The sequence below is a fragment of the Pteropus alecto genome, unplaced genomic scaffold (assembly GCF_000325575.1).
Source record: "Pteropus alecto unplaced genomic scaffold, ASM32557v1 scaffold146, whole genome shotgun sequence".
Lineage (NCBI taxonomy): Eukaryota > Metazoa > Chordata > Mammalia > Chiroptera > Pteropodidae > Pteropus > Pteropus alecto.
This window is the reverse complement of record NW_006442107.1, coordinates 13525922-13542317: the sequence shown is the minus strand read 5'-3', so window position 1 is coordinate 13542317 and position 16396 is coordinate 13525922. Positions and strand designations below refer to the sequence as shown.

Below are 16396 nucleotides of genomic sequence, written 5' to 3'. Positions count from 1 at the left end.
GAAATATATATATAACTTTTTAGTAAGATGGCTTTAATTATGTTTTGTAGAGAAAGACACAAATCCTGTGCTCAATTTCATCATGTTGCGCTTCTTCTACTGTTGGTCTAAGATGTGGTGACTCACATAGGAAATAAAGTGGCCCCAGAGAAAGCTGTCAGGGCAGAAAGCCCTTGGGGGTGTGGGGATGTACTCTTCATGGACTTGACATCATCCCGAGGAGCCCCAGGAAGTGGCCTTCTAACCTATGTGCCTAATTAAGGGCAGCAAAGTCCCTCCCGCAAAAGGGCAGCTTTTATATCCCAAGTTACAGCAGACCAAGACAAGTATTGGTAGAAGAGGTCACCGGAAGGAAGAAGGGGACTTGACTTTCCCTTTGGGGACTTGAGGATGCTGACTTACTCTCTTGGATTCATTAAGTTTATTGTGGAGAGGGGGCTCCACAATGGATTTGGAGAAATTCGTTCAACTTTATTTACCCTGAGGTTTCTGAATGTATCAGAAACTATTAGCTGTGACATTTTAAGAAAATTTAGCAATGATGACGTCCTGGTTAGTGTCCTAGATAGATGACATTAACTTAAAAAATGTAACTATTTTACAGTTGGCCTCTGCTATAGAAGATTCAGAGGGCAAGTATGGGAAATTAATGCTTTTTCTACTAAACAATAAGGCAAGCCTATTCTGGCAAGGTCCTCAGAAACTTTATTCCTAACTAAAAGTGTATTAGCTTTTATTTAGACTTAGTTGGGTTTTTGTTTTGTTTTTCACCTTGATGCTTTCCCGTGTATATCGTCAGCTCCCTTGTTATAGGACTTAGGAAAACTCTATAGTTGTCACATCTTTCCAACATCTGTATCATGGCATCCTTGTCATTGTCACTATCTCAACGGACAGTTTTGAAAATATTCTGTGGCATCACTCTTTTAGCACTTAGCAGGGAGTAAGGAATGAGATACCATTTCTAGAACTAGTGCCTTGCTGAGCCAAGCGGAGGGTCTGTGACAGTGACGTTAAAAAGCATTTTGAGAAGTCAGTAGCCTTTCATGGAAGTGTTCTCAAACTTAGCGGTATTCTCCAAGACTTGGAGTCCTCTTAATAAATCATGTCCTGAGCCAGTTTCTATTTTCAGTCACAGAATTCTCTGGGGTGACAAGTTCTATGTGTTGAATATCTACTTTTCAAAGATTGTATCCTTTATTTCTTGTCAAATTACTCTTTAAAATTTTTCAGGGAATTTCGGAAAATAAGCCCTGTTCATCTGTCCGGACCTCATGCCTCCACAAGCTTTGTTCATGCCCCGCTCCTTACTTTTCTCATTTCATACTGTCTCCTTGCAAGGATGTTGTTGCCTTCACAGTGGTCCGTCTCTGGACCTTGGCCTACCTTATCATTATATATCACAGGCAGAAGCCCCAGGAGAATGTGGAGAGGTGAGGCAGAGTTTTCTGTTTTATTTCCAAGAACCAACCCCCGTGATTGGGTTGTGCGGTGTTAGCTGTCGCAGAATGTGTGGCTTTGGTTTCAAGAACCAGCTGCACCCAACCCCAGAGCCTCCCAAGCTGCATTACCCCTGAATCTGGGGGAACCGTTTCTCAGTACCTGACAGCTCAGCTTCCAGAACTGGGATGAGCTTGGCGTTTTGGGGGCAGGTCAGCCTCATTTTAACATCAAAAACTTCTTGCTTCATCTATAGCTGTGAGGACTTTATATTCATAAAAATGGCCGGACCAGACCTTGCTGTATTTGGAATGCGGTGGGGAGAGGACCCGGTTACTGTCTATCTGAAGAAGTGTTCTCTTATCTTTACCTTTTGCTTCCTATTTTTAAATTGTTTCCTTTTCTCGAAAGAACAACGTTCTACTCACCAAACATTCCCGTCTCAAAGCCTTTAGACTTTTTGAAAGTCTAAATCAGCGAGTCTAATTGCCTGAAAGGCCTTTTAAACATCGGTGACCCAGTGCCCCACTCCAGACTGAGGAGATCAGGATTTCTGGGGCAGGGACCCAAGTATCATTGTAGTTTTAAGGTACCCCTTAGGATTCTCTTGTACACCCAAGTTGCAAAGCACTGCTCTGAATAAATGACATTTTCTGGTTTTCCTTCAGAAAATGTAAGTAGAATGATCAGACCTGCTTTCTCCTCAAATAAATGATGTTGTTTCTCCCAGTTAGTGGTAGTGACTTCATGTTTGTCATTCTGCCATCAGTCATGGAGGAGCCTCTTCTCCTGGCAAGGAAGGAGAATCTCCTGATCCTACTTTAGAACTCCTCTTCCCGTTAGTCCTGGAGGCTAGTCTATCAGCCTCAGAAGGGAATTGGGCATATGGCAGGTTTTTAGATTAGTCACTATGCTTAATGACTACTATTTAGCATTAAAATTTTTTCCCCCACCTTTTCCTAACTGCTACCTGGTTTCTTCCTTTTCTTCAGGATGTTGCACAAAATCTGATTATGGTCACTTTTACATTGTGTTCACTCACTCCCCGATAACCATTCCAAATAAAGTTTGTTTCTTTACTTGCAGATTCTAAAATACTTGTTCTTGGAGGAAATACTTTGTTCTATCTAAAAACCTGACTTTCTCCTCTCTTCCCTGTGAGGCACGTAGTTATCCATCTCTGCATCAAAGATAGCGTTACACCAGGGATCCCTCCACTGAACCTAAATATGTGGCTTGATTATTCGAGAAAATATTCCTATTTTTGTATGAACTCTCTGCCCCCTTGGAGTGGCTGAGTTTGCAGAGCTCTACCTCTTGGCACTGATTGATCATAGAGTAGACTCTAACCCAGAAAGCCAACTAGCCGGTGACTGTGAGGCTGCAGAAAGCAGTCGCAGCCCTTCCCCTGAGCCTTGACAATCACTACCTCCTTTGTGCTTATCAGAAATCCTGTAACTCTTGTGGCCTTGGGAGCTGCCTCTTAAAGCCTCTTCCTGAAGAGGAGCTCACATCTGTCTTCCTGGAAACTGGTCCTGCAGCCCTCTTAGACAGCTTGGAAGAAAGGAGTTGAGTTGCCTTGGTGACCTCCTTCCTGCCCCTTCTCTCTAAGAGGTCTCTGATAGCATCTCTTTCCACAGTGGGTAACTGCTTTTTCTCACCAGCCTGGTTATCCATACCCCTCCCCGCTCGCCCTGCAGTCTTCTTGGCTGAGTCAAAAACAAAACTGACAAATGTCCAACATGACATCCAAGCCTGAAGCATTTCTCCAGAGACAGTATTTCTGGAAGGGCAACTACTGGCATCCTGGAGGTTCCCTGATAGTCAGAGCTTTGCAGGAGGGGCTCCGCTCCACGCTGGGTGTTGCTGCTTGGTTCTGCTCAAGAGTGTAGCTAAACTAGGCTTTCTGGAAGCAAAACACACCCTGGCTTCTTCCCAGGGTACCCTTTCCTTCTTAAAGAAGCAAGTTCTTCTTTTCTCTTGGCACTTCTGGACATATTTGGAAAAGTAGCATATTCAGAAGCAGCATTACAGAGGTTTCCCTCACATGGCCTCACTGCCACTCTTTTTCTGGGGTAACTGTCTCATCCCAGACATAGTTGTTTCCATTTTCACTTCCGCCAACCCAGGTAGCCTAGCAACCTGAGCCTGGGGCCTCGACCCATAGGAACCTCCTTCCAACATCCTCTCCTCAGGACTCACTGAGGAAGAAGGCAGAGGTTTGGCTGATTGACCTTTTTCAAGGACATGAGGCAGAAACACTTATTTGCCATTGCCCCGGGACTGATCATTGGTGTCACGGACCTCTTAGCCCACCACAGATATGCACTTTTTGTCAGTCTCCACGGAAATGTCCCCACTTAAGGAGTAGGCACCTAACAGGCACTGAGGAAATATCTGTTTAAAGAAAGAAGATCTATATCAAAAAGAGACGACAAATGAATAAATATGGGAAGACAAGCAGCCAATCAGAAGGAGACTTGGAAAACTGAGCTGGTTTCTCAGCTGCTTTTCCTGCCTCTGCTCGGGGTTTGCCTTCATGAACCATCACTGATGGTGTCTCAGACTCTAGTCAACAAGGGGGTCTCACGGGGCATGATGTGTTCCCACCATGCCGGCCCTTGGCCATTCCCACACAAGCCCGTGTTCTTGCTTTTTCCTTTCTTAAGAAGGAAGATATCAGTCAGTCTAGTCTGTCATGATGTTAATCTGCCATGTTGGAATTTTCTTTTTACTTCAAGTTACTTTCTTTAATTTCATATTAGAAATCGAGCTTTCATAATGGTTTGTGACACACTAATCTTAGTGCCTTTGTTGGAATGCTCTGGACCATTGTAAAATGGCTCTTGCTGTACTATTTTTCTATTCTGTTCTATCATTCTAGCTAGCCTAGTGCTGGTGCTACGTATTTTAATAACATCAGCTTTATAATAAGTTTTTATAGCTGATTGGGTAAATATTGTATATAACTCTACTTATTGATTTTTCACACATGTAGTCTTTCATGGTAACTTTAGTTCCAAAACAAATCTTGTTGGATTTTGATTAGAATTATTTAAAATATATATATTAGATAAGAGATAATGGACATCCTCATGATATTGAGCCTTCCTATTCAGGAATATGGTGTTTCTCCTTTATTCACATCTTCTTTTATTACTCTCAAGAAAATGTTGTCATTTCCTTCAGGTAGGGCCTGTATTGATATGTCAAGAGGTTTTAGTATTTTGTTTTCTTGTTTGGGTGTTGTTTGGGGTATGTGTCTGGTCTCATCAGATGCAGAACAACTTTCCGATTTCCTGCCCAGAAGCATTGCCTCCTGTCACCTTCCCAACTCCTGTTCCGTCTCTGTCCCATCACTCATTACCCCTTCGTTCTAGATGCCTTTACAGGGGCATTGAACATTTCCTAACCTTCTTCACAAGGACCACTCTTCTCTAGCCTCTGCTTTATAGGCCCTTTCCATCATCCACCAATTTCCTGTTTTTCTAATTTCGAACAATAGACAATCACTGACTTTCTGATCAAAGAAGCACAATAAGGAAATGGGTATCTGAGAAAGGTTGTTAGCAAGAGCATGATGAATGGGTTGGGGAAGAGAAGATACTAGAAGCAGGAGGCCAGTGGTGGGAGGCTGGGTGCCAGGGTTCAGGCTCTGGGTGGAGGTATTAAAAATAAAGAAGGGGTGGGCATGAGAGGCTTTGTAGAAGAGGGCACACAACAGTCACTATGTCACAGAACCCTGTGAAGGACATAGTGAAGGTCACACTTGCTGACCTAGGGCTCTGCCCCCAGAAAGATGATTGAAATGGATCAGAATTGATGACTGCTAATCTTAGACATGGACACATGCTCCTGGGCATAGAGAACTTCGTCTTGCCCTGGCAGATGCTACTCTAGGTTATTGTGGGAGGGAAGGAGAGAGCTGGACAGCCCCACGTGACCCACTCACTTCCTCATTTCAGGTGGAGTGGACCCCAAGGCAATTTAGTGCTTAGTAGCACCCAGTGGAGTCTGTTTTGATTATGAAGAAGAGCATTTAAAACATTTCTTGGATAAAATCCAGAGATGTAGTAATTCTATTTCAGATATTACTTTACTTCTCATTCTTTCCCTCACAAAGTGGGTGGAAGTGCTCTGAAAATGTGTAGAGTCATCTGTGGGAACAGCTCTCCCCATTATCTGATGGGATGCTCAGCAGCTTAGTTTTCCTTGACTTATAGAAGACTGTGTGGTTGTGTCCACTGTTGTAAATTGAGTTCTGCGAGAATGGGGACTAGGATATGTCAGGCTCAGAGCTACTACATTAGTCTGTGCAGCTTGTTTGCTGCTCATGGTCACTAGCTGAGGGGGAAAGGCTGAAATCTGAGTGATGCTTCTTTCTCAAGCTGTTTGCCATGCAGCTGTGTTTCCTCAGAGGGCTGTGTCTTTTTCTCATATGCACAAATTCTCTAGTTGGGTTGGTCCTGCCCAGGCATCTGTCCTGGCTCCTAGGGTGAGGAGGACTCTGTAGGTAAGGGCTAAGGGCTAAGATTCCAGTTAATAACTGCCTTCTGATAAATGCCTTTTGCACTGGAGCCTGGCTATGGGTAGCTGCCTCTCCAGTGCTAGGTCCTAGGCTTCTTCTGTCTCCCACGCTGCCATTCTTAATGTGGCTTCATGTCCACATTCTAGGCAGGAAGAAGGGGGAAGGGCAAAAAGCGTGGCCCACTGGGTCAATCCCTTTTTAATGAGGAAAATAAAAGCCAGAAGTCAGTCACAGGGCCAGCTTTAGCTGCAAAGGGTCCAGGGAGGTGACTGAAATAACTGAAACATTGCCAGCCTGAAAAAAAGTCAAGATCTTGTGGGCGAGTGGGGAAGAGGCAATGGATGTCGGGTAGGTGCCCTGCAGTGCCTGGTGGAGTGGGCACCCCAGAACCCCAGTGGGCATTGCAAGTCATAACATCCCTTTTCATTGCCTATAGTCATCATTTTGTCAAAACTTTCCTCATTCCTTCTTAACATTCCACACACAAAATAATATTTTAAATTAGATTGAAAAGTTAAATTTCAGGGGTTCCCGATAAATTTACGTGATTAAATATACAAAAGAGAAGCTTGCCCTGCAGGCTGGGGTTGCTTCTGTATCCCACATTTCCCTGGAAGCTCATGGTTCAAAGCCGATGACCACACCCACAGGAATTGTTCCACCTGGCCACCAGGCCCCAAAACAGCTAGGATGCTTTCAATTATTTTCCTCACGAAGAAATTTTAATTTATTCCCAAGTGCATGTTTAAGGATCTAAAATAGAGTTTTAGTAATTGAGTTTGGAAGGGCTCAGTAGGACTTAAGGGGCCACAATCTGTTTCTCCTTGCCAGCTTCCAGCCTCTAATGTTGCAGCAAGCCAGCTTTTCCAGACAGCTCAGCTGCTTACAGGCCCAGCCAGTAGGGTAGGCCTAAGCTCAGAGAGTCATGATGAGCATCAGTCAGCTACCCAGCAGGGGCCTGGCTACAATGGAGTTGGAGCCGCTAGCTCCTGAGGCTCCCCAGATGTGGCCCCCCAAATCGCCAGCTTTTTTTCTGGCAGTTCCCAGCAACCTAGACAAAGCCACTTTTATCTCCTTATCTTCTCTTCCCAGCTCTAGACTAGATTCTAGACATTCCTTAGGGCCAAGCTTAAGTGTCAGCTCCTCCAGACCTTAACCACCCCTCACACACAGAGGCAGGTGAGTTAGTCATCTACCCCGCGATGAGTACACCCCATCCTTTTCTTCTAGAGATCCATTGTGCCTTATTTATCATTGTCATCTAGGATTGTTACCTGAATGAAGAGTCATCCTCCCAGCAGTTTGTCTCCAGGGAAACCTGAACACAGTACAAGGAGCTTGCTGAGCCAGGCCACCCCAACTAACCTCCATGGCCACTGACCCTTAACTTCCCAAGAACTCAAGGGGAAAGCTAGGGCCTCGTCATTTCATTTCTGGGCAAGTGTTGGCTTAGCGCCCCAAACACAGGAGTATCCAGGCCTGCAGGGAAGCCACACACACAGGGCTCTATGAGGACACCTGGACACTTCTTGCCCCATCCCCCTCCTTGGCCTCTAGGCCTTTTTGTCCCTCATTCCTCTTCACTAGCATGAGCCCTTTGGTTTCCCTTCTTTGAAAGGCCCCCCTTCACCTACCAGCTGCAGCTGCCCAGATGTCTAAGTGTGGCAGGTGCTCTAGAATAAGGGTCATAGGATGTTTGAATGGTGAGAGAAGCTTTTGAGACAATGCGGCCAGTGATCTAAAGGGGCTGGCTGGACGGTGAAGCCAGAGTCTCCTCGTCACTCCTATCTTCCTGGCATGTGTACCAACTCTCTCCATCTTCTGGCACATGCCATCTGCACTAGGGCCAACCAGGGCACATTCTGACACCGTGCAGACTATGGGGAGGGAGTTCTGAGAAGTTTTAGTTTTGTTTCCACTGCTTTTATGGAAAAAAAAACAGGTTTTTTTTTTCTTTCTTGCAAAATATCACATTTTCCCCAATTGAAGGAAAATCAATTTTATTTTGTAATGTGTCTGACTTGTGAAGTTCCGTTGCTGCCCTGCACTTGGCAGCTCCTCAGAGCTAATCCCCGATCTCTTTCTTCTGTGCTGAGCAGTAGCCAGTCCTTCCTGAGCTGACTCGGGGCCACTTGTCTTCATCTCTAAATAAGTAGTGAGTTTGCTTTAATAATGAAACACAGAAAGGACCAAAGACGATGCATTAATCTTGGATTCTCCTTGTTTTATCACCAAGAAAACTGCTGCAGATGGAAAAAGGCAGGAGATCATCGTCCTGGATTCCAAGAGGAGCAATGCTATTAATATCGGTCTGACCGTACTGCCCCCTCCAAGAACGATTAAGATAGCTATTTTGAATTTTGATGAATATGCCTTAAACAAAGAAGGAATTGAGGTAAGAGAAGCTCTATCAAGCATTATTTGTCTTCTGTAATACTTCACATATGTAAAGCATTACTGTGTCCAATATGACTTTCTCTGCAGGGTGGCTTGCCATTTTTCTGTCTCAGCCAGACTCTGAATAATGTTAATAATTCTCATATTTACAAAAAAAAAAAAAAAAAAGGTGGGGTGGGGTTGGGGAAGGCCTCCTTTACCTGTGAAGTTCAGAGATCCTCACTTGGTTCCTGTACTGACTTCTCTCTCACCACACTGCCTACCTCAACATGGAAGAAGAATGTGATAACCTCCCTAGGAGGCTGGTAGGGCCTTCTTTCACATCATTTCAAACTAAATATGTTTAATGAACAGTTTCAAAAGTAGGGCTTTCAGTGTGTGCTCACGTTCATGTAAATGACTGTTTCTCTCTTGGCACTCGTTGGGTGTGTAGATACATTTCATTTGATAAACTGAAGAACACAAGTCAACTTAGTCTTTACCACTTGTTCAACTGAATGGCAAAAATGGAGAGAGGTTGGGTGACTTGGCTGTGACGACATGGATGGTAAGTGGCCTACCTGGAGCCACAGCTCACATGCTCTGCCAGGGTTCAGTGCTCTTCCACTAGGCCACATTTGCCCTTCACCCTGGGCCAGTGCTGGTTTGCAGCAAGTTAAATCTCCTCTCCTAACAATGGAGAAAAAATTAATGGAGCCAATGGCCCAGTCCACAGATTCCTACAGGTGGGCGATTTACCTCGGGGCCCACTGAGTTGGAGTGGGGGTATGAGGACATGCTTTGTGGCATTAGGTGACACCCATACCACCTATTAGCAAGGAGCTCTGGATTCCTTCAGTATTCCTCCATAGTTGGGGTTCATTTATACACAGTCTTATTTGAAAGACTTGGAGTGGGGGAAACCAGTGAGGACGCACTGTAGTGAGGGAGACCAGGCCCTTGACAGAAGAGCTGGACATGAGGAATGGCCACCTTGCCAGGCTTGCCTCCAGCCGTGAGTGTGGAAAGGAGCAGTGCGGCATGTACGTGGTGGCATTTGAACCCAGCTGGGCAGGTGTGCCTTTGTGCTCTGGAAAGAGGAGGCCTCCCAAAGGAAACACGGTGTTCCCAGAGATTTACACTGGATCGAGCAGTGTCCTTTCAAAATCCATGCCTTTCAAAAACCTCAGAATGTGACCTTATTTGGAAATAGTCTTTGTGGATACTATAGGTTAAGATTATACTGGATTAAGGTGGGCCCTATTCCCGTGATTGATATCCTTATAAGAAGAGGGAAGTTTGGACATAGACGCAGAGAGAATGCCACGAGAAGACAGAAAACACATGGAGAGACATGGAGAACAGAATGCCATGTGATGGTGGAGGCAGAGATTGGAGTGATGCATTTGAAGCCAAGGAACACCAACGGTTGCCTGCAACCACCAGACACTAGGGAGAGGCAAGGAAGGATCCCTAGAGCCTTTAGAGAGAACACTGCCCTGCTGACACCTTGCTGTCAGACTTCTAGTCTCTCAAACTGTGAGAGAACAAATTTCTGTTGTTTTAAACCACACAGTTTGTGGAATTTTGTTACAGCAACCCTAGGAAACTAACACAAGGCCTTAGCAGCTGTATCCTGAGAAACACATATACCCTGTTCCAGGAGCAGGTACAAGGAGGGAATTGAATTTCCTTCTGGATGGAGAAGAAGTTGAGCCCCATGCCACAGGGTTAGGCCAGGCAGCAGAGCAGGTGGATAGCCAGGGAGTAAAGGCACGTGCTTGACAGGGGCATGAGGTATAAAAGAGAGAGCAGGTCATAGCAGGTAAATAGAGAGAGGGACATTAAGACAGTTGCCAGACAGCAACAAGGGGTCAGGCCAGGCCTTGGGGTGAGGTAGCCCTACTCTGGGACCCCCAGAGGAACAAGGTGGGTGAAGAGCATTGGCTTGCCATTGGGCAGGTGGGGGCTGCCAACCTGGACAAACCAAGTGCAGTGTCTTTCATCTAGGACAAATGGCGTGATGGGCCCTGACGCACATTGTGGCCATCCTATATGCAAAATAATGTCTTTTAGAGATTACAAAAGCTTCAGATTTACACAGGGAGAGGCTTCAGAAACAGCCAGAGCCAGCCAGCCTGATTAAAGGAAAAGATGACAACATCCCCTTTTAAAAATATTTGCCCTTCTTGTCCTGAGAACTTGAAAGTCCATCAGGAGAGATTGATTCGTTTGAGTTTTGCCTTTGTTCTTTCCTGAAATGTAGACCTCCTTGGGTGGGGACAGTTTCAGAAACAATAAATTACTTAGATTTTAGAATGAATCAGATTACTTTTTCCTTTTCTGACTGGTATCCAGCTGAACACCTTTTTGATCCAAGAAGGACTAATGATAGCAACAGTAGTGATGATGGATATAGCAACACAAAACCTGACTTTCATAGATTTCTTCCTGTGGGCCAGGCACCAGGTATGTGCTTTACACAGATGCTCATCAGAGCCTTATGAGGTGCATACTGTTGTGTTCCCCATCTTAAGATTAAGAGAGCGAATCCCAATTTTAGTCTGTGCTGTAGTTCATAAACCTGTGAGAGGTCAAGCTGAAATAAGAGCTCTAGAGCCTGCGTCTAAAGTGCAGACCACAGGCCTTGGGGATGGCTGGCCCAGGAGGCCCATGTGTGCCAGCAAGAATAAGAGGGAGTCTGAAAGGGGAGCGGGAAGATGCATGAGGCAGCGCAGTCCACTGCACAGTGCTGCCAACGGTTCTCCACCAGGAGCAGCCGACGTATGGAATGATATAAAGAGGACACCATGTAGAAAACCCTGCTAAGCCCTTACTGAGAGTTTATTGTGTCACGAGTCCTCGGTAAATCCACATTCGTCACAACACATGGAGTTACACATTTTTATCACTGTTCTCATCTAAAGCGGGGTTTCTCGACGGCGGCACTACTGACATTCTGGGATGGACAGTTCTTTATTGTGGGAGCTGACCCGTACATTGCAGGGTGTTTAGCATCATCCCTGGCCTCTAGCCCCAAGCTGCCAGTAGTACCACCCCAGTGATGACAACCAAAAATGTCTCTGGGGACAAAATCGCCCTGAGTGAGAACTACTGATTTAAAGGCTGCCCGTGTGAATCCAGAAACTGTATATATTTTTCAACTCATTAGTCATGGCTGAAAAGAGTCCAGTGGACACCAGTCCTCTCGAAAAACATGGAATCCAAGCATTCTCAGCCATTACTTGCTGTCTCTGGCCACTGACCTCAGGGCCCCAAGGGGCATGCATGGCCTGCATCCGTGTGCTGAGCCAGTGACACAGAGCTTATTCTCTAGGCTTGTTGTTCAAGAGTTAAGTCAGGATCGAGAAGAGATGGAAGCTGTGTCCTTACAGATCTTTACTAATAAGATTTCTAGCTTGTGCACAGAAGGCCTTTTGCCAAAATGTCTGCTTCTCGAATGCAGGCTCTGTAGCATGGCACCACAGTCTAATAGGGCCATTTGAAACCTCCGTGTACCTAAATGTGATTAAGATATATTAAATAATGTCCTGTGGCTTTGCTTAGCAACCCAATGTTATGTATCCGGTTTGTCAGATAACCTGAGAGAGTAGTTAACTAACTTCATTAAGGAAGTCATTTTCATAAGAGGATTAAATATTATAACATTATTCTGGGGACATTTCTAAGGAGTGGTAATGATATTTCCCCAAGAAACATGTCATTAAGGTATCACATATGGAAGTATGAAGAGTTTTCCTCTTTTCTTTTTTTTTGCTTTTCTAAGTTTTATAAAGTCTGTGTCTACTCAGAGGGTAGCACAATTGAATGGTCCCAAATGACATTTAACTTGGCACAGCTGACTGCTAGTCTCGTCATCATCTTAGAAACAGAAGTTCCCTTTGGCCACAAGTACAAAACTACAGCAACTTTTCAAGCACTCTGTGTTGTGCAGCCCCCATCCACAGATGCCCAAGTGGGTGCTGGACACACACACGTGAGCCTGGGCACAGGCACCACAGTCTGCGGTGCCAGGGAACCAGAATGTCCTGATGGTCAGGGGCCTTAGCCATAGTTGAATTGCCATGAACTATGAAGCTGATTCTGGGAAATTAGGAGTAACCCAGTCGATGGGTCACCAGCGTTGCCTTGGTTGACCCAAGCTAGCTTCAGGCAAGTCGCTTCATCTGCAAGTTTGATGCAATAATTTGTGCTTCATGTGCCTCACTGAGTAGTCACAAGAATAAGAAAAGATACTACCAAGACCCTTTGAGAAGTTAAAAAAAAAAATTTCCCTCCATATTTGTGAGAATACGTACATGAATAGAAAGCCATTGTCCCATGAGACTATGCAAGTTGTATACAAACCAGGGTCAGTTCTAAGGGCTTCAGCTTTTTGCTGTTGTCACCAGAATCCTCGTGCTGGATTCTCATCCAAAGCTGTAGCCAGGGTTCTGTTCAAAACTCAAAAAGTAAAATAATCACTCATTATGGTCTCATCTGCAGGTGAATGAGATGGCCAAACCCAAAAGCATTTGGGTCCATAAAAAATGAGACTTATGCATTTTTCTCTGAAAGATGGCCTTCAGATACAAAAGCAAATATGCTTAAAGTTGTGCTAGATAAACACTGTCTGGGAGAAAGTGAAAAAAAAAAAAAACACTGAGATTATTGCATAGTGGTCTTGTTTGATATTTTTCTCTCTGTGGAAAAATAGTGATCATGAAATCATCAATAAATCTACCGACAGGGTAGAAGAGCAAATTAGAGGTTTTGTCTCATACTCATTCTCTTTCATCTGCTCATAAAAAATAGGGCCATCACCTATCTCATAGGAGATAGCTTTGACCTGCTGGCCCACTGTCTTACGGCTATTTTATTGTCAGTGATGTTTTAAAAAAAATAAAATAAACTGACAGATGGCAACCTCATAAATCTTCAACAGTGAACAAATGGTTTATATTAGTCAGAGAAGTGAAAAACAAAAGTAAGAGTGTTTGATTACTTTCCCAAAGGAAAAAAGCAACTAAAATCATCTCAGGAAAATGCCTTCTGAAGAAAGAAAAGCATTGACAATTTTTTGTTTTGGAATTCTTGTATATGTGTAAAACAATTTGAGCACGAAAAAAATTAAAATACAAACTTTAGCTAAGTGTTTATTTTGAAAACTAGTTGAGTTCAAATCCTGGGTGCTTTTAAAGACGTGACATCTGCTTCGATTGTTTTGTTTATTTTTTAATACCATCTGTGTGGACAGGTAGGATCAATAGCATGAGCCTGTGGGAGAGCAGGGAGCATTGTTACTGAACACTCCCATTCTCTCCCATTCCAGCCATATAATCTTGATATTTGGGGCTATGATGAAGAGAATGTTGGAAAAGGAGGTATCTGAGGGCTCACCTTCTATGACTTGACCCCGAATGAGGCACAGAACACATACCTCAAATGTAGTTTGGCATTGCCGTTGTCTGATAAACGACCAAGACAGTCCTCCTTGATGACACCCTCATCAAACCCAGAGGACTGCCCTACCCAGATATGTCCTGAGGCACAAGCCTGTGGACACCTGCGTGTTTGCTGATTATGGTGTCAGGGGTCCAGTTGTTTATTCTGTTATTTATTATTATTATTATTATTATTATTATTAATTTGCATTCATGTAGAATAAGATGGACCTTTTCAGTGTATAGTTCTATGAGTTTTAAAATATGTATAAATCTATACAATGACAACTACAGTCCCATCTCCCAAAATATTGTGCGCTTGTGCTGTCCCCTTTCTAGTTGCACCTTCAGCCCACCTCTGGACTCTGGTAACCACTGATCTATTCTAATCACTATGGTTTTGTATTTTGGAGAATGTCACATAAATTAATCATTCAGAGAGTAACCTTTTGAGACTGGCTTCTTTCGTTCAGTGTGGCTGATGCCTTTGAGATTCATCCCAGGTATGCTATGTACCTATAGTTTGTCCCTTTTTATTGCTGAGTACTCTTGCATTATAGGGATATGCCATTGTTTGTCTACACACCTGTTGAAGGATATTTAGCTTGGTCTGGTTTTTCGCAATTGTGAATAAAGCTTCTACAAGTATTGTACAAGTTTTTGTGTGAACGTAAGTTTTAATTTTTTCTAGAGTAAATACCTACAGTTGGAATTGCTGGGTCACGTGATAACTCTGTGTTTAACCTTTTGAGGAACTGTAACTTGTCTTTCATTCTCTTAATAGTGTCTTTCCCAGAGAAAAAGTTTTTAATTTGGATGAAGTTCAATTGATCAGCCTGTTCTTTTTGGTATCATGTCTAAGAGTCCGTTGCCTTACATGGTCACAAAGATTTTTTCCTATTTTTCTTTCTAAAAGTTTTGTAGTGTTACCTTTTACTTTTAGATCTGTGATTTCTTTTGAGTTAATTGATGTGTAAAGTATAAAGTTTGAGGTTCTTTTTTTTTTTTTTTTTTTTTTTTGCATAAGGATTCCAGCTGTTCCAATACCATTTGTTGGAAATATTTTTTTTCTCCATTGAACTGCCTTTGCATCTTAGTCAAAATCACTGGGCCATATGTTTATTTTCGGACTACCCATTTTGTCTCATTGATCTGTGGTCTATCCTGTTGCTCATACTGTCTTATTACTATAGCTTGATAATAAATTTTAAAGTCAGGTGATATGAATCCTCCAAGGTTGCTCCATTTAAAATTGTTTTGGTTGTTTTGGTTGTTTTGGTTGATCTGCCTTTACATATAACTTTTAGAATCAGCTTCTCTGTAGCTACACACACACACACACACACACACACACACACGCACACGCACAATTATGCTGGTATTTTGATTGTAATGGAGTTAAATTTTAGACCAATTTGAGGAAAATTAATATATAACTGTTGAGTCTGTCAGTCTATAAACACGGTATATATCCCATTTATTTAGATCTTCTTTGATTGCTTTCATCAGCATTTTCTACTTTCCAGGATGCAGATCCTTCACATGATTTGTTAGATTTAAACCTATGTATTTCAATGTAAATAGCATTTTTCTTAAATTTCAGTTTGTGGTTGTTTATTATCATTACATAGCAATAAGATAGATTATTCTGTGTCTTTACCTTATATCATGCAACATTATTAAACTCACTGTTTTATAGACTTTTTGTAGATCCCTGACAATTCTCTATGTATACAATTATGCCATCTGCAATAAGAAGAGTTTTAATTTTTTAAAAATCTGTATGGGTATATATCTATATATCTGTATCTATACCTATATCTATATCTATACCTCCTATCTTGTTCCCAGTCTTAGAGGAAAAGCATTCAGTCTGTCACTACTAAGCATGATGTGAGCTGTAGATTTTTTATAAATATCACTTATCAGTATTGGGAAATTCCTTTCACTGCTGGGTTGCTGAGAGTATTTTTTTCATCATGAATGGATATTGAATTTTATCACAGATTTTTTTGCATCAATCGAAATGATTATGTGAATTTTCTTGTTCAGACTTAACCTGATAGATTAATTGCATCGATTGATTTTTGCATATTGAACCAACCTCGTGGTTATTATTTCTATCATATTGCTATGTAAAATATAGCAACATGTTTATATCTCTTAATATATTGACATTCATTTATATTTTTAAAATATTTTGTTAAGGATTTCACATTTAGATTCATCAAGGATCTTGGTCTGTAGCTTTCTTTTCATGTACTATCTTTGTTTAATTTTTGTATCAGCGTAATTCTGGTTTCACATAAAGAATTGAAAACTATCCCTCACCTGTTTGGGTTCAGGCCACAGGTTCTGACCTTGTGGACAGTGGTTCCAGCATCAACTCAGTTTTCAAAGTTTTCAAAGACTCATTCAAGTCTCCAACTCTTTGATGTGCTATTTAAGGTCACATTCACATGTGAACCACTCAGAGGTGAGCCCAGAAATTCTTAAACAACTTTATACACTTGCTTTGCCAGGCTCTTCATTTTCTATGACCTCTCCAATACTTTCCAGTTCCCTGAGGCCTTCTGTTTTGGTCTTGCAGCTGAAAGCTGGGGTTTCC

At 42.8% G+C, this 16396-nt stretch overlaps 1 protein-coding gene across 1 annotated transcript in view; it reads left to right on the top strand.

Annotated features, from left to right (window-relative positions):
* The window catches only part of FHOD3 (formin homology 2 domain containing 3), a 421374-nt gene that overhangs the window by 366537 nt on the left and 38441 nt on the right, over positions 1-16396 (top strand). Inside the window, 1 exon segment of the mRNA XM_025038715.1 lies at positions 8205-8363. Within this exon segment, the coding sequence (XP_024894483.1) occupies positions 8205-8363 (159 nt within the window).